The sequence below is a fragment of the Ictalurus punctatus genome, chromosome 11 (genome assembly GCF_001660625.3).
Source record: "Ictalurus punctatus breed USDA103 chromosome 11, Coco_2.0, whole genome shotgun sequence".
NCBI lineage: Eukaryota > Metazoa > Chordata > Actinopteri > Siluriformes > Ictaluridae > Ictalurus > Ictalurus punctatus.
The window spans coordinates 25,103,699-25,121,741 of record NC_030426.2 but is presented as its reverse complement, the minus strand read 5'-3'; the positions used below and the strand labels follow the sequence as shown (position 1 = coordinate 25,121,741).

Here is an 18,043-nt window from a genome sequence, read left to right as displayed (position 1 = left end):
TAAAGTAAATAACACCAGTACAGTAAATAACACCAGATAAACACACTCATAAAGCATGATATGAATGCAAGCTAATGCTAGAAGGTGAGGAATTCTTCGTCTTCTTCTTTTTTTTTTTTTTTTTTAACTTTACCTGAGAGAAAGAGGCGCGAATGAAACGTCATTTAGGTTCTCGCCATCTGATTGGCTGAAGTGTAATTTAGGCAGGCAGCGTCGTCAGGGGCACAGAAAAGATCCCCAAAGGGAGAAAAGAAGGAGGGGAAGGAGGGAGAAGAGGCAGTAAGAGTGAGCTGCAGGCACCAGGACAAGTCTGGACTGCAGCCCCGGAGAGAAAGCAACAGTGCTGCTGAAATATCAGTTTATCTGAGGCTCGAAACGACAGGCGAAAGGTTTAAAAAAAAAATTTTTTTTTTTGCAGAGGGACAAACTCTACCTGGATGCTAATGGGCGCGCGAGACAGCGAGTGCACTGCTCACCTGTGACTGAAGCTGGTCTCTGTGTGAGGATTATTATGCTTCAGGAGAGCTGAAATACTGCAACTTTCACTTTTCACAGGTAAGTCCCATCTGCACACGGCACCTTAGTGAAAGTCAGTGCAATAGAAGCACAATATCAGTCGGAAGACGTTGAGAAATCAGTGAAAAGTGGTTTCCACACCTTTAATTGGAGGTGCATGTTGGAGTTAATAGAGGGACAGTTGGAGTTCATCCAAAGTTAACAAGCTAAATGATTTATGAGAGCAATTTGGGGAGGCATGAAAGACTCCTGCTGCTACAGAGAGATTTTTCTAAAGATTTTCCAGTACTAAAACATTGAGCAGGCTGTGCCAAAATGCTCAATTTGGGCATTTTAAAAAACAAACAAACAAACAAAAAAATTTCCAAATAAACTTTAATTAGAAGCAAATGAATCTATGAACCAGTGAATCTATGAACTTGACTGATTCCAGAACTTTCCTCTCAGATGTAGATTTGATACACGTATCATCAGCACTTCTTTATTTATTTATTTATTTATTTATTAGTTAAACTCATTAAACAGTTAGATTAAACAACATTGTAACATCTTTTATGTAACAACAAATGTAACAGCATTTAAAGTGACAGGCAGTCCATTTTACGACTAAATGACTCGCAGCATTAATTCTAGCTGAGAGTGATTCTCCTTTCCTTGATTTAAAAGAGCACGAATTAGCACACAATTTTCTTTACCGGATTTTAAGTGAAAACATCCAAAATCCACCCGCTTCACCGATCTCCATATACCCAAACAATAAAGAAATACCATCTCCTGCTAACAGTACAAAACAGAAACATATACACCTTCGAATGCTGGATTCTGATTGGTCAGAAGGTGTTGAGTAGGTTTAAAATTTTTTTTTTATATATATAACAGCGGTTTATTATTATATTATAATGCGCTCGTTCTGTTTAATAACGTTACCATTCCGTGTTACAACTTCTTGTTATGGAAGGATTTATGGAAGGAGTCTCCAGTGTCAAAGCTGCAACTTTTTTTGTAAAAACAAAACAAAACATTTTTCCTTCAAAACCACTTCGTGGTTCGTTAGTAACATGGCGAGCTGCGATTTATTTATTTTGGTCATATTAACTTCACGAGAGAGAGAAAAGAAAAGAGGTGAACGGCTTTACCATCGCGCGTCCAGATGCTTTTCCATTACGCGTCCTATGTCCGTGACTCTGTCCGTCGGCCTTGGAAGTTCTTTGATTTTATTTTCTCTATACTGTGCATTTGTGTTTAAAAAAAACAAAAAACCCCAAAAAACCGTCTGAGCGTCACTTTATAACGAAAGGTTAGCACGGAACTGTTTTAGATTAAATACAATCTGAACACTTAGATATTAAACCTCTCTGATATAAACATCCATCCTTATCCTTCAAGGTCACAGGGAACCTGGAGTCTATCCCATGGGGCACAAGGTGGGGTACAGGGCACCAATCCATCACAGGGCACACACCCATTCATACACTTTGGACTGGGGGAGGAAACCGGAGTACCCAGAGGAAGCGCTCACAGCACAGGGAGAACATGCGAACTCTGCACACACACACACAGGGCCACGGTGGGAATCGAACCCCCGACCCGGAGGTGTGAGGCGAACGTGCTAACCGCTAAGCCACCTATAAATTTCACCACGTTCACAGCACAACTCCTCCATGGTTCTGTCATAGAGTATACTTTAACTCAGAATCAATCTGGTTACTCGAGCATTTTCCCACGATACACCTCTTTGGGTTCTATAAGGCCGATGGTTTTTGGAAAAAGAAAAAAAAAAAAACTCGCCGAGACCATCGCATTTTGCACGACCTGTTACGCCCAGATGAGATACTTTGGAAAGATACCGTATTAGAAAGCACGTCTAATCAGAGAATCGTATCGAAGATGGCAAACGACATAACTAATCTTTTTCTCCGACGCATCCTGGACAGAAACGTCAGAAACGCGTGACGAGCTCGATGAGAAGTGCGGGTCCTGTAGCAGCAACCTGTGATTGTCCCATGTAACCGCATCAGCTCGGTTAAAAAAAAAAAACCCATCAAGAATATATATATATATTTTTTTATATATAACTGAATCAAATCGAGCCGTGTTTTGGATGCGTCCGTAACCTCTTCTCCATGGAGATGCTTCAGATCTCGAGGTCGCTCTTGTGGAGATCCAAAACGGCGTCAGATTTTTGTCTCTCTTCCACCTCCGGGATAGCACAAAATACCGTATCGTGATTATTACATTGCCACGTATTGCGGTTGCGACATGCCTTGACGTATATTCAACCCGCTCACACCTGGAGAGAAGTGAATATATGTTTATACAGCTTACTCTCTCGCTGTTTGAACTTGATATCAAGACCGAATACCCCGAACGTTAAGAGGATGGAAAAGCCCTGGCACTGTCAGAGATCTGATTTGATCGGATCGATTGATTTGTTTACAGGGCTCGCGTTTGGAGCGATTTCTCCTGACGGTTCTCGTTTGGAACGATATGAAGAGAAACGCTGGTTTTTATCTCCCGTCGTTCCTTCGTGTAAGGATCACAGTCTGGTTTATCCGCGCTCTCTGACTGAGGAGAGACACACCTGTCGACGCGCGCTCGGCTCTAACGATACATTAAAGTCATCGAGGAGATAACAGGACGACGGCGTCGGCAAAGAAATGAAAGTAATTACAAAACGAACCTGGAAAAAAAAAAAGCATCGTCGAGTCCGCGTCCGTTCTTTTCCCGAGACTGTAATCTACGGACACGGTGTAGCGTTACCGTGAGTGTACAACGTTAAGTGAGGAATAAAACACTTGGTTGCGGGGAAATAATCGACGGCGCTGTGGCGTGCGTGATGAAGTGGAGCTCCAGCGATCACGCCGATGTTGATTATTTTCCTCTAACGGAACACCGTGAAGCGTTTTATTTGCTCACTTTGCCAAGAATGACCATGTGTTTATTAAAAAAAAGTCGTACTTTTTAACCGTTTATAGTTACGTCGATGTTGGGTCGAGTTGAAAAATGCCGGAGCGTTTATTTATGCGTGCGCGTTTTGAAGAAGGAATAAAAAGATTTCATGTGTCCGGCAGATCAGTGTGCTGTAGTTCGTGTTGGAAAAAAGCTTCGCAGGATTTCTACACCGCCCGGACAGACGGGGGACAAGACCGGGACCTCGGCCGAAGCCGTCAGGGCGTCCTGCGATTTCTACTGCGGACGTGTTTTTATAAACTTTCCCGCAATCCGTTTATAAGCGTTATGTTTGGCGCTGATTCCTTTTTTTTTTTTTCTTCTTCTCCATCAGTCGCACTTGGAATATTTTCCAGGTCGTCGTCTGTTCTCTCGGCAGGTCACGTGCAGTGGAGCGACGGAAGAAGGCGGGCGAGTCCGACGAATCACGTTCGCTTTTCCGTCACACGCATAGGTGTGCGACAGCGACCTGCGATTTTAGCATGCGGCGTGCAGACGCAAATTAGCTATCACGTGGAAAAGCACAACTCCAAACAACTGATTCCTCCGAGCAGTCTTACAGCTGGTGTGATGCATTTATTTCGTTCCTACATGTGCAGTTAGTTCCTCTGGACAGCTAGATCAATGGAAGAATAACTTATGACTGTGTTTTCATTTCATCCTTAAATAAAAACGCATAGACACGGTATGAAGAGAAACAGAGCTCGGAGGGAAGTAGCGAGGGATCTCCGGTTGAGAGATCTGGCGAGTGTATGTAGCTAGTACAGTTAGCATACATCGAACGAGTAAAATAATCCTGTAGGAAATCGCTGCGGCTTTTTTCAAGATTTGCCTCGCGACTTACGAGTTTTTTTTTCGGTGCTTTTTTTTTTCCCCCAAGAAAACTACTCGAATCGGCGGAATCGCAGCCGCACGAAATTGTTCTGCACGCTCTTTCTTAGTGACGTTTATCGGTTAAGGAGACATTTTAACGACGGAGGGTTCCGGCCGAACGCCCGTCGTGACGCCGTCACGTGACGCGTCTCGGCCCGGATCTGCGGTCGTTTTGAGAAATCGCAAACGCCTCCGAATACCGCGGAGTTTGTTCGATTTTGCGTTCATTCCCGCGACCGCGGAATCGTGGAATCCGGGAGGCACTGGGCTACGTTTTCATTCCCTTTTTCGTTCGAACTAAAATGGTAGCGCTTGCTCCACGCCCACAAGAGACAAGCGACGAGCTGTCTAGCTAAGTAGCTCATGACATCGTTTTAACGACAACGGTATAACCGAGTCGGTTCGATCTCTGGGCAAACAAAACACAGGACTGGGCAAATACTAAAGTGTGTTGTTTAATAAACTTGGGCTGTATTTAGATGAAGACAGAGTGGAACAGTGTCTTCAGGCTACGTTCTGCCATGTCCTTGTGATCTTTACCGGCCGAGAGTTCAGCAGCCGATCGTGATTCAGTCTCTCTGACCCCTCTGCTTCATCAGTTCAATGTGTTTCAGCGAGTCTCTGTTCTTATTTATTCCCTCACTTCTTCACTCGTCTATTCACTCCCACACTTACTCCTAAAAATATGTCCAGCAGATGCACTTCTACAGCAGAGGAAATGCCACCTCCCCTCCCTCACACTCGCTGTAAGCTGTAGGGAACGTTCCGCTGTAAGTCTGGATGATTTTATCCGACTCTTTTGTCTCAGACCGTCGGCTTCCTGAGGTCAGTCGAATCTGTGTTGTGGCTTTATATGTTAATTAAAGTATGTACTTCCTGTGTGTGGTAGTCCCTCGAATGTTCAGTTCAACTCTCCTGTTCTAGTTAGATCTGCGGTCGCAGAAATAAGAGACCCCTGCGAATATCCGCAAGGACGTCCAGAAGAAATGTTTCGCCAGACGTACACGTACAAGAGTCCACAAACCTCTTCCTGTTTAAGCTGATCCGATGAACGCTATTTATACGGTATTATGATAAGAGCTCGACATTTTGCCCAGCTATAGTGACGTGACTAGCACGCATTTGTATAAATTCATTTCAGTTTTATAATCAGATTAATTACAGCGAATGACTACAAGATTTTTTATTTATTTATTTTTTTGCAATCCCGTGTTTGGTTTTGTAAACATTCCTGAAATGAACAACAGGTTATTCGTTTAAATAAAAAATAGCCGACTAAATGCTAACGATGACGTCTAGCAGCTACGGATGACTTGCATTTTAACGCTATAACGCTACGTGTCACGGCGCGTCCGAGTCGCGTGGAAAAGATCGTAGCTACGAGTTGAACACTCGGGAACGCCACCACAAAGTCGTAACTACTAGAGGGATGTCCTGTGAGCTCCGAGTTTCTGAGTCGGGGGCGTGTCGTGAGAAAACATGGTGGATTATTATCGGGTTTGGTTTATGAAGCATGTCTGTGTCAGACTTTTTTATTTTCATCAAGCTAGTTCCATCCATCCATCCTCTATACCGCTTTATCCTTTTCAGGGTCACGGGGAAACCTGGAGCCAATCTCAGGGAGCATCGGGCACAAGGCGGGGTACACCCTGGACAGGGCGCCAATACATTAGCATTGTACAATTACGATATAATACGTGAAGATCAAGTTTACTGCGGCTTCATAAATTTATGCATTTTGTATTTTTTTTTCAAAGGCAAAACACACCTGACGCGCATTCTTTGTTCTTCGTTTTCTAGACGTAGAGTTAAAAGACCTTGCTGTATTTTTTTTGTAGTTAATTAAGAGAAGGTACACCGCCATCTCGCCCCGACTGAAGTGATGCACCGGACGCCGTAGTCACGGACGGAGGACTTGAACGCACAGTTACTTATACCGTACGGTATGTCTGGCCACGCCTCCTTCTCCTTCCCCAAAGTCAGCTTACACCTCTCATCATCAATCTGTGATAGCTAGGGGGCACGAGAAACCATCTCCAAACTCAGCTCACAAACCTTACGCAGAAGAACGTAAGGTGGGCGGGATTACAGTTCTCCGTTCAGTCAGCAGAAAGATGTGAACGTTGCAGACCTTTAACCTGAAGCACTAATGCTAAACATTTAGCTGTAGGACCGTTTGTGTGATGTTGGTGAACCCTGCATATTTTAACCCCGAGACGGGGTGATACTAGCCCTCTAAAGGTCGTCTACATCTCTGCCCTCTCATTTTCACTCTGTTTTGACCTCTTTATACTTATTCTTTGTCAGCTTTAAGGGTCATCGCCCAACAGATTGTAGCCTAGCACTCGACGGCGTTCCCTCAGCCTTTTAAGGTTTCACGCAGTGTTCTTCCTCACGCTTGCCTCCTCAACGTCCTTTCATCTTTACAAAGAAAAGAAACCAATACACACACACACACACACACACACCAGAATATATATTATTATTAATTTACGACTGTAGTTTAATTCAGCGCTTTACCTTTTTATAAAAGGTAACGATGACAAACAGTAAACTGAAGAAAGGTATTGTCGGTGACTCTGGGTATTAGGCTGAAGCTAGCGGTGTCACGTTACGTGTGTATGACGTCATGCGCCGTCGTCTAGGAACTTGTACTTCCGGTTAGTTAAAAAACCGCTGATGTTCTATTTGAGACGATATTACCTTTCTGAAATCCACACACTAGACGGTAGAATACGTAGTGCATAGTGTAAGTGTACAGTACGTCATTTGGGCCACAGATTTAGTATTTACTCTCCGAAGCGTGTTTTCGGGACAGAAGTAACCTAATGAGTAAATCTCCCCCGTGCCGCGCTCAGACCGACGAATCCATAATGAGATTCGTCAACAACGATTTCCATAAACGATTATTATCGATTAGTCGTCGCAGCTCTGATTTAATCGAATTCAGCAGTTTAATTTTGTAATTCACGCCGCAGTATACCGACAATATACTACTCTCCTATTAGGTTTACTGCAGTGCTTACATTTTCTCATTCACATATCATCATATCAGTCTTTTTTCATTCATTTTTAAGTCGTCGCATTTTTCGTCTGACATTTGACCGCGAAGAAAAACTCTTTCCTTCTTCAGTCCGCGTGTTCTATCGCTGATCGTTTTGAGGGGTTTAAAGGCGGGAGACCCCGTCCGTAAGGTTTCTACTGAAAAAGCACACAGAACTCTGCAAGATGCACTGCAAATTTCGGAAGGAATGAAAAAACGCAGCAAAATCGAGCATCTTTGGCCGCAACAATCCGTCGAAATCCCATTTTACTAAATATATCAATTTAACAAGTAAGATACAAGCAAGAGCAAAAATAAATAAATAAATAAATAAATAAGTTACAAAACTATTTGTCCAGATGATGTTTAAGGATTTATTTAGTATAGATGTATATAAACACCTGCTGTACCCATACTTTTGTTTGTTTTTGGATGCAGTACGTATCCCTCTGTCCCATGTCCGATCTTTACATGTATCCTTTCATCACTCACTTTCTATACGGAACGTGTCCAGATAAATCAATCACAGCTTATATACTTAAGTAAGCAAGATATTTCAGGTTTTTTTATTTTATTTTATTTTATTAATAATATTCACCCACTCAAATCCAGTGTCACCTCACCATTGATTTTGAGTTCCAGTGACTACGTTTACACGGACGGCAGTAATCTAATTATCGACCTTACTCCGAGTAAGATAATAATGTGATTAAGGTGTTTACACGAGTGGCTTTTAGAATACTCCTGTCATGTTCCCGTTTTACATGTTTTAGAACATAATTAGATTAACAGCCCGCGTCATTACGTCACCGCGCCACGCCGTCCGACGTCCCTCCAGAATCTCACGTATCGACATACAGTACGTCTTCGTTATGGGACCGTATACGGTTTTGCGTGTTTTTATTTATTTATTTTTACGAACGCTTCAAGCGCGGTTAATTATCCGTCACGCTGTACGTGCTAATAGACGACCGCTTGAAGCGGTGGGTGCGTCCCAAACCGCGTACTTCCCGTCTATATAGTAGCCGAGATGCATGTATTTTCCCCCACTACAGGCCTATAGTAGGAAAGTGTGCGATTTGGGACGCGGCCGAACTCTCTCGTTCGCCGTGAAACCGCCGTGTGTGATCGCGTCCTGTCGCACAATGCGGTGAAAACTCCCACACGACGCTCATGATGTGATTAAGGTGTTTACATGTCACTACTACACGTCCATAATGCGACTGAAACAGGAGTACTCCTCCTGTCTTAATTCCATTATCGCTTACTTCGATTATGACCTTAATTAGATTAAGGTAAGTAAAAATCGCTGTTTACATGCTAGTTTCTTAATTAGAGTACGGTCTTAATCGGGTTAAGAGTGGATTATTGTCGTCCGTGTAAACGCAGCTACTATTTGAAATAAAATATCAAACTGAGTGAAATTTCAGTGTAGCGTTTGTAATTCAGTAACATGAGGGAACTGGTCAGGGGTCTGAATATATTTCCCAAGGCACTGTAGATTAGTTAGTGTAATAAACAGTGTAATCGACAGCTATATCGGAGAACGCAGAGCTATGCGCTGTTTGCCCGAATAGCAACGGTAGCGCCACATGTCGAGTCCCCCCCCCCCGATGAGACGTCACGTTTTGCATCGTAGCTTCTGGGATAAAATGATCTTCTGCAGCTTTCCTGTCTACAACGTGACCTATGGCTGCTTCGGAGGTTTCTTTAAAGTACCCCTGGACTCAAAAACGGTGTTTTTAATCCGTTAACTCTCGAATTAGCGAAGCCCAATCCACACTGGTTTTTAATTTAATGAACATTTCACCTGGTTTTCCGTGACTTTCTCAGCGCTTCTCCATACAAAAGCAATTCACGGAGCGTTACTTATGAGCTCGGAGATCTGGCATTTTTAGGAAGCGAATGCAGCTCATCCGCGGTTTGGTGAACACTTCTGCCGTAGTAATTTGGCGTGTATTAGTCAATCACACACCACCATTTTGTTGCACATCCATAATGAGTAAATAAACTAATCTACGAACTAAACCAGAAACAAAGGGTACTTGAAAAGGAAAATAAGGTGCGTACAAGACGGGTTTCAAATATATGTGTGTGTGTATAGGTGTGTCAATACCAATCGGGATGATGTTTGTTGTAACCTGAATGTTATGGTACAGGTTTAGACTCCTTGATCGCCCCGAGGGAAATAAGTCACATAAAACCAAATCAAACACTCCAGACTTATTAGGAGCTCTGTACATGAAAAAGAAAAAGAAAAAAAAAGGTCATGGAGTTTTTCTTTCCAGACGTAAGAGTCATAGGAAAAAGAACCCCCGCAGTTACTCATTAAACATCTCTGAATCCGGTCTTTGAAGGTTTGATGACACGTTTATGTACGTGCACGTTTGTCCGGAACGATCTACCTTTCACTGCACCGGGGAACAACAGGACGTTGTTCAGCTCAGCCTGTTATTTCTTTATGGGGTGGTGTTAGTCCTAGGCCGAAAAATCACAAGCTGTGACGCGCTTTAGGCTGTTGTATACAAATCACTACACGGGTTCACATCGGATGTTCCATTACAAACGGACGTATCTATTATCGCTCGTTACATCGAAATGATAAAATATCGCCGTTAACAACATCTCCAGCTCACGACGTGAAGCTGCTCATAATGAAAAGATCATTCTGGCATAAAACGGGAATTTAACGTATTCTTTCTCATGGTATGTAGTATTCTGCCGCACAGGACCGTATCGCTTACTGCCCATCGTTTTTAAAACAATGAATCGAGACCAATCACGATCATGGATTTAACAGCGTCGTGGGTTGTTGTTGTTGTGGGTTACTAACAGACGTGTGTTGATTCTTTGATGTCCGTTTGTTGTGTGTTTGTACAGAGAAAAGATGTGGTACCGGACTTTGGTGGCCGCCGTGTTGCTGTCCCTCCCAAACAGATCTACGGCTCAAGGTAACGACTGTCAGAGCGCACCGACGGAGACTTCACCGAAGCAACGCTTCTAGACAGAAAAGCACTATACACCAGCACTATACTATGGGAAAGAAAGATTTATACTCGTTATACTCTGAATGCAAGCATTAGTTTAAATCGACTGATATGGTGTCAGGATAATAAGATTTATTAAAAGCATGAACGTGTGAATAATTATTAGTGACACGAGGCTACATGTATCTGACAGGACGCGGGCTGAACGGCGATGCACGGTGGAACATCAGGAGGAAGTTTATAACACTGCAATGCGTTAGCGTCGTTAACAAATAACCGGCTATCGCTAACATTACACGGAGCGTAACGTTAGCTGGATTCACGGACACGATGCAGCTGCCTCAAACAAACATAATATAGGAGCGTCTTTCAGGTGCTTCACCAGATTCCAGCTGTTTCCTCGCTGTGTCTGAAATGCACGATCGCATGGGTTGCACACCGGAAACCGATTCTACCTTTCCTCTCTACGAGTTTTCCTCTCAGTGCCTCTCAACGAGTGGGGGCGGAGCTAAAATTTTCGCCGTCTCCTGTAGTTTTCCCCGTGTGCTTGTAGGCGTTCTTCTTCTTCTTCACCACTTGTGGACCGACTAAAACACTTGCGTGTATTTGCTGCCCCCTTCAGGTCTGGAAGAATTGCAACCACGGTATCTTCATTACTAACAGTACCGACGCTACTGCAGAAAAACAAGAACCGTCACGTTTTAGGAATGTTGGTACCGACTTGGTACCGAAGTATCGGTTCTCGTGACATCCCTAATTACACCGGACATCTTTTACAGATGTTTGATACCGAAGCTAGTATGTGTGAAACCTGTTATCGATGTCTTTCATATAGACCTGAGAAAGCGTTCTGCTGAGCTCGTTACCTTCGGAGGAAATGTATCTAATATTTCTGCGTGTTAGATAGACGAATATCAAACGAATGTTATATAAGGTTACTAAGCTTATTCTGTTTATTGTTGCTCTATTCAAGTGTTTCGTTTCCACAAATAAGTCAAACGATCTGCCAATCAAATGAGACAATTTTAAGCCTAATTAGTAAATATGTCTAGAAATACGCTCATAATCTCCTAATGATGAATATTTCCTGTAAGTTTTTCTTTATTCGAGATATCTTCACTCGCTAAGACAGCGTTTTTAGCTAGCAAGTTAGTAATTAAACCCCCCGTCTGTGTTTAAAACGGCTTAGTTTTAAAAGCGTAGTTAAAGCGTAGTTTAACGCGTGTGTTTACGAAGGGTGTCGATTTTCTCCGCGTACAGGCACGTGTAATAACGTCGGCGCGGCGGATATCGTGTTCCTGGTGGACGGGTCATCCAGTATCGGACGTGCCAACTTCGCTCTCGTGAGGAGTTTCATGGCAGGGATCATCAGACCCTACGCCGGCGCCGTGGGAGCCGATGGCGTCCGGGTCGGAGCCGTGCAGTACAGCGACACAGCAAGGTGTGTGTGCGTTTAAATATTTCACTTTGTTTAGTTCAGCATACGAGTACGCTGTTTGTTCACCGTCCCGGTGACGCCGTGCCGTGATTAAACCTGTTACAAAGCACACATCTTAAAAATCAGATCACCGCACAGAATTTCAGAAAGCCCGAGACTTGGTGGTGTTTCGTCTGCGGTCCGGATCGAGGTCGGAAGTTCATTCCACCACTGAGGGACCGTTAGTGCGAAGGTTCTGGAAAGGGATCTCAAGCCACGCTGAGTAGGCGCTACTAAGCGTCGGTCGTTAACCGATCGCAGATTGTGTGAGGGAACGTGGTTTTGAGTGTCTGCATTAATAAACATGCAAGTTACAGTAGAGCATTTCTGCCTAAAAGAGTAAAACATTCATTCATTTCGCACCATCAGTGCGATTTCCTGCAGCGTGAACGTGACTTCAGGAACAGTGTGAGCACAGTACTACAACCGAAGGGCAGGTATTATATTCGCAGAAGTATGATTTCTGCAAGATCATCGGTCCCTTCACCAGCCCGGTTCCTGGTCGATCAACTGAAACAGGTGTGTTTGATCTTATTGGAGATGAAACCTGCAGGAAGGTAGGTCTCAAGGAACGGGGCTGGTGACCGCTATGCTAGACGAAAACAAAATGCTACCAAATGATACTGAACTCGCTGTGGCTTTTTTTGTGAGTTTGTAACGTGGGGTTTAAAAAGCGTCGTATTGGTGATCATGCACGTCACCTTTTTTCATGCAACGACTTCTCATTTCAAACCTGGACTCGATTTGCATATTACAAAGTCGACAGAGGACTCAGTATGTCGACGATGTTACGGGAAAAAAAACAACAAAACACCACAGTATGGTTCTTGTGGAAATACTACTAATATTTCGCTGGTTAAACGTCTGTCACTGTTCTCAGGGTGGAATTTACCTTCACGACGTATCTAAGCGGCACGGAGCTGCTGAGTGCTATAGAGAGCCTCAACTATAAAGGAGGAAACACTCGCACCGGAGCCGGGCTTAAGTACATCGCAGATAACTTCTTCAACCCCAGAACCGCCAGAGATGTTCCCAAGGTGAGCTGAAGATCTTCTCGAGAAAGAAGCTCTTCTCGTGTCATCTCTACAGTCTGGAATACATTCATAGATTTATAATCAAACAGATATTTACGTCCATCGTCGGTTACTGAACTTTACCGTAATTACAATAATTGATGTTTTAATTACTTAATCTATTAATGATAAATTTCTTTATACGTGAAGTGTACTCAACCAGCAGTACAAATTTTATTGCCAACAACAATGATAATAATAAGAAGAATAATAAGGATAGTAACAATGATTGATTAGTTTAATTTATAATAATTATTTCATTAACACCTCTCTCTCTCCTTCCGTCTAAGCTTGCGATTCTTATCACGGATGGGAAATCTCAGGACAACGTTGAGGGTCCCGCTGAGAAACTGCGCAGCTTAGGAGTCAAGATCTTTGCCGTGGGTGAGAACCGCGACTTGGATTTGATATTTTTCCTACTAGGATTATTTTTTTTTAGAGATAGCATGATAGCACTTGTTCTTTTTTTTTTTTTTTTTTTCCCTATACCGATGCTGAAACCGTGAGAACCGGCTGATATCGACACTGATATGAATATAAAAAAGTGTCAAATCTAAATAGAGTAAAAATCAATCCTGACAAAAGAAGATCCGTGTCGTATTTGTTGCAGGATCGGATCTGATTAGATCTTTTTTTTTCTCCCATGTCTAATCCGCCGGCAGTGCCGACTCCAGCCGTTTTTTTGCATTTTCTTGCTTCCCGTTTTGTTTATTAATGTCGTTAATGACCGGCGTCTCGGTCTCCCTCAGGTATAAAGAGTGCAGATCAGACAGAACTGGAGCTCATCTCATCACCTCCTCGAAGCCAGTTCACCTCCTTTATTGAGAAGTTTAAGGATCTCAGCTCTCTGCTGCCCACGCTGTCTCCGCGTGTCTGTTCGGCGTCCGGTGGCTCCTATCTGAGCGACGGTATTCAGAAACAAAACAATCGCCCCGTATGCTTTTAAAGACATAAACAAAACAAAAAAACTCAAGTCAGTTTCCGTTCCGCTTTCGTTCTCAGCCTCCTTCGGCGGCCCGACTGACTTGAAGTTTACAGACGAGACGTCTAATTCGATCCGGTTCAGGTGGACGGCTGCAGGAGGGCCTGTAACCAGATATTTGGTCCAGTACACGCCGCTGTCTGGTCTGGGTCAGCCGGTAACAGCAGAGATGCGACAGGTGAGTGAAGACGAGGCGACGAGGAGCGTGTCGATCTTTATGTCTACGCAGATTTGACATCTCTGTGAACGTCGATTAGAAGAGTCTGATCTGATCACAGGTGCGCTGAAAACGAACGTTACTCGGTGACGCCGTATATCCTAATCGTGTCAAAAAATGTTTCTCTGACTCTCAGGAGACGGTGCCAGCCAGTCAGCAGGCCTACTTGGCACGGGATCTGCGCTCAGGAACAGACTATTTAGTGTCGGTGATCGCCCAGTACCCCAACAGCGTGGGCGAGTCGGTGTCTGCCAAGGCTCGAACTAGTGAGAGGAATCTGGAGAACATGCACACCCTGACATACATGCCCATGCTTGAACTAATAATAGCACAAATACAGCTACAAGAGAGAGTGCTTATAAAGACGTAACACACTGTTTAATACACAATTCCTCATTCTCAGGGTCTGTGCAGGGCGTGGCCGCACTGCGGTTGGTACAGGCCGGGTTCTTTACTTTAGCTCTGGCATGGGACCCTCCATCTGGCTCCATACAGGGCTACAGGATTACATATGGACCCATAGGTAATACACACACACACACACACACACACACATACGGAAAAGGTAAGTTGGATGTATATTGTAGCACAGACGTTCTCAACCTTTTGTTACTAAAGCCCCCCCCCACAAGCCTCCCCTATCATGTGGCACCCCCCCCACCCCCACCATGAATGATCAAAAACGTTTGTGAACTACTCTGAACAAGAGAATTAGGCGGTAATAACGTGGGCTATTTTACGTGTAAAACGTGTCGCATTACGTTCGACTTGCGCTCTAAAAACGTTCGCATATGTACGATGTAAATCGGGACGAAGGGAGCGACCCTGTTAAATCTCCGGGTCTCGGCCCCTCACTGAACAGAGCAGACGTAGAGAGAGGTGAGAGTGTGTCCGTCCGTCCCCCCCGCGCGTCCCCTGCCGCTCCCCGCACCCCCCCCCGATATTCTTCATAGTCTTTAACTCTGAATATGACCCTTTATGTACTTCAGTTTTCTTTGAGTAAACATTTTCGTATTAAAATATCCAGGAAGTCATTGAACTGTCTAACAACTGTGAGTGCTTTTGTTGTGCAGTGAATAGTGTTGCTAAGGGGGATTACCCGTCTGTTGCGAGTAGTGTTTGAGTTGGCAGATCTTCACAGGTCAGATTTAGGTGTGTCTCTATATTTAGTCAGGTCTGTGGGTTTTATATACGTGTTGAGAAACGTCTGAGCGGGTCCGGGTGTCTGTCACTCGAGCACGATGCTGTTTCTCTCAGTGTAAATGTGCCGTTAGGGTGAAATCCTGCAGCGCGGTTCTGGTGGAAGTGCAGGACTCATTTTTCATGTCTGTACCTGCGAGGTTTGATCCCACTCCCGCCCGTCTCAGCGCGGCTTTGATCGTCTGTCACTAAAAAATGTCAGAGGATGCAATTTTTTTTTCTTCTTTTTTTCGTGCTGTCAAAGCCAGATGTATGTTTTTATGTATGTATAGTAGCAGGTGATGTAGCTGCAGAGTGCACTCGCAGTGTATCTGGATCCTCAAAATGCACCAGGGACCATCTAGTAAATATTCTGCTTGAGGTGCAAATTGTGGTTTATGCGAAGTGATGAAACAGTCAACCCAGAGCAGCTTGAGGCATAACATTTTTTAAAAAAATGCAGGGCATGTTCAGGAACAAAGACGTGTTAATAAATGAACTTGTTATTACGTAACGTCTCTGGCGTTAGAACGAGTAACTGTAGATGGCTTTTATCTGTCTGACGGGCCATTTGAATAATAATAATAATAATAACAGTAATAATTGTTGTGCTCGACTTCAATTTCTGTACCACTTGGAAAATTGTCCGAGTCGCAAATGTCCGGTTTAATGTGACCGACTGACCATGGTTGCCAGATCTCTGACAGAAGCATCGCATTTGACAAACAATAAACCACATAGTTTCCCTGAACAGTGCTTTCACCATGGTAGTGAAATTATCTCTCTTTTTTTTTTTTTTTCCTCCTTCGCCCATTTTCCTCCTGCTAAATCCCTCCCACCACCTCTTATACAACAGCTGCCGGACACGTGAGACACGTGAAGCCTTTTCAAAAACTGCCGCTCGTGCTGCATCACGCGGCGGCGTAACAAACTCTGATTAAAGCGCTACACACTCTTCCACACACATGAGCTCACAGATTATCATGATTGCCTAGTGCTGCTGTGATTGACAGGGGAGAGATAGTAAGCCCCTCCTACCCATAGACCAAGCTCAACTTTGCTTTCTTAGGGTCCCTAGCTACTGTTGCCAACAGCGTAATCGTGCACCTGGCAACGCTGCCTGTACAACCTCAAGCAACATACATGCTGCTAATTTACGCCTGGTTTTGGCGTCAATATTTTTACTGGTTTATAGTTTCCATATATTTTTATATCCCTGTTCAGACTACGCAAATCACCTGCATGTAGGTCACACCTCCAGGGTTGCCAGATCTCTCTTGTAGATTATTATCGAGTGGTTTTTTCAATAGCGTCTACACCGCCGCCTTTGAGAACAAGCCTTTACTTTTACCTAGAAAAAGAAAACAGGGATAGAAATTGCGGACTGAAGAAAGTACTAGTGTTGTTTTTCTTTGCCGTAAAATTTGATACGCTGTAACATAAAAGCAAGAGATGATGTAAATCTTTATAAGACGTTTATAAGACGATATATGAATGAGACGACGGCAAGCATTAGAAGAAACGCCCTTTTTTCACACAGAAATAAAATCCTGCTGCTTTTTTATTTCGCTCTTTTTTTTTTTTTTTTAAATAAAGGTTTGTAATAGCAATCTGATCTGATTTTACGTTTAGGCGAGCCCACGTCCTTGCTGCGGGAGCAGACGCTTGGGGCGGACGCAACTTCTCTCACGCTGGACGGTCTACAGGCGGACACCGAATACATTATCAACCTGTATCCTCTCTTCCCTCGTGACAACGTCGCACCCACGACGCTCATGGCCAGCACACGTGAGTACGCACACACACACGTGAACACGTACATACAGTGCATACGCTCTAGACAGTAGATGATTGGACTGTTGCAAGCTGCTGCAATACATCAGCATATCGAGATGCCGGTGATCCTGACCCTTTCTGCTCTCCGGACCTGCCTGATTTATCCTGATGCCCTACCTCTGGATGGCGCTCTCATCAACTGGAGACTACAGTCTGGAGATCGCTGACGATGGTACCGCTTGAAGTACCACCATGAAATGGTTTGGACCTCAATTCCACATGGACGTTCTCGCTGTGGTCGCTGGGACTGCGGTTGCTGCGATGTCCTCGGGACTGCGATTACCACATGCAGTTTTACACTCAGGTCTCCTTTAGTGAACAGTGGACTAGTTCAACAAACAGACTTCATGTAAACACCATAATGAACTTTCCTTTACTCTCACACTCTCCGTCGTTCCCCAGATGAGGACGGGTTCCCTTCTGAGTCTGGTTCCTCTCAAGGTTTCTTCCTCGTATCGTCTCAGGGGGTTTTTCACAGCTAATCTGTCAAGCTATGAGTGGCATAAAGGAAAGAAGTGAAAGATAATCACAATGATTTAAGTATTGTACATCATACATAATGATAAACTACGATGTCCTGCTGATTCATTTCTGTTCTATTTATGCATGTGTGTGTAGTGCGTTTACAAGGAGTTCAGCAGCTCTCTGTTGTCACAAGCTCAAACAGCAGTGTTGAAGTGCGTTGGCAAGGAGTGAATGGCGCCCGAGGATACAGACTGGTCTGGGGCCCGTTTATAGGTGAGCCTTCAAACACACTAACAAATGGGTTTCGGGGCGAAACCGTGTTAGGAGCGTAACCTAGCTGCACTCGGAGAATCTTCCCTATTCAGATCGAAATGAGAGAGGTTTATTCTTCCTGTGTGTAACAGCGCTCCTTTATAGCGAGGTTTACAACACGATAGGACAGTCTC

At 44.0% G+C, this 18,043-nt stretch overlaps 1 protein-coding gene across 2 annotated transcripts in view; it reads left to right on the top strand.

Moving 5' to 3' along the window:
* The first annotated feature begins 233 nt into the window (after nucleotides 1-233).
* Nucleotides 234-18,043, top strand: part of col7a1 (collagen, type VII, alpha 1) — a 92,349-nt gene continuing 74,539 nt past the window's right edge. For both annotated transcript variants that reach the window (XM_053683526.1, XM_053683525.1), the window contains exons 1-11: nucleotides 234-555; nucleotides 10,262-10,332; nucleotides 11,629-11,809; nucleotides 12,726-12,882; nucleotides 13,209-13,302; nucleotides 13,668-13,826; nucleotides 13,921-14,078; nucleotides 14,254-14,383; nucleotides 14,521-14,640; nucleotides 16,929-17,084; nucleotides 17,751-17,870. In XM_053683526.1, coding sequence (XP_053539501.1) covers nucleotides 10,269-10,332; nucleotides 11,629-11,809; nucleotides 12,726-12,882; nucleotides 13,209-13,302; nucleotides 13,668-13,826; nucleotides 13,921-14,078; nucleotides 14,254-14,383; nucleotides 14,521-14,640; nucleotides 16,929-17,084; nucleotides 17,751-17,870 — 1,339 coding nt within the window. In that variant the 5' untranslated portion in view covers nucleotides 234-555; nucleotides 10,262-10,268. The remainder of the gene's footprint in view (nucleotides 556-10,261; nucleotides 10,333-11,628; nucleotides 11,810-12,725; nucleotides 12,883-13,208; nucleotides 13,303-13,667; nucleotides 13,827-13,920; nucleotides 14,079-14,253; nucleotides 14,384-14,520; nucleotides 14,641-16,928; nucleotides 17,085-17,750; nucleotides 17,871-18,043) is intronic.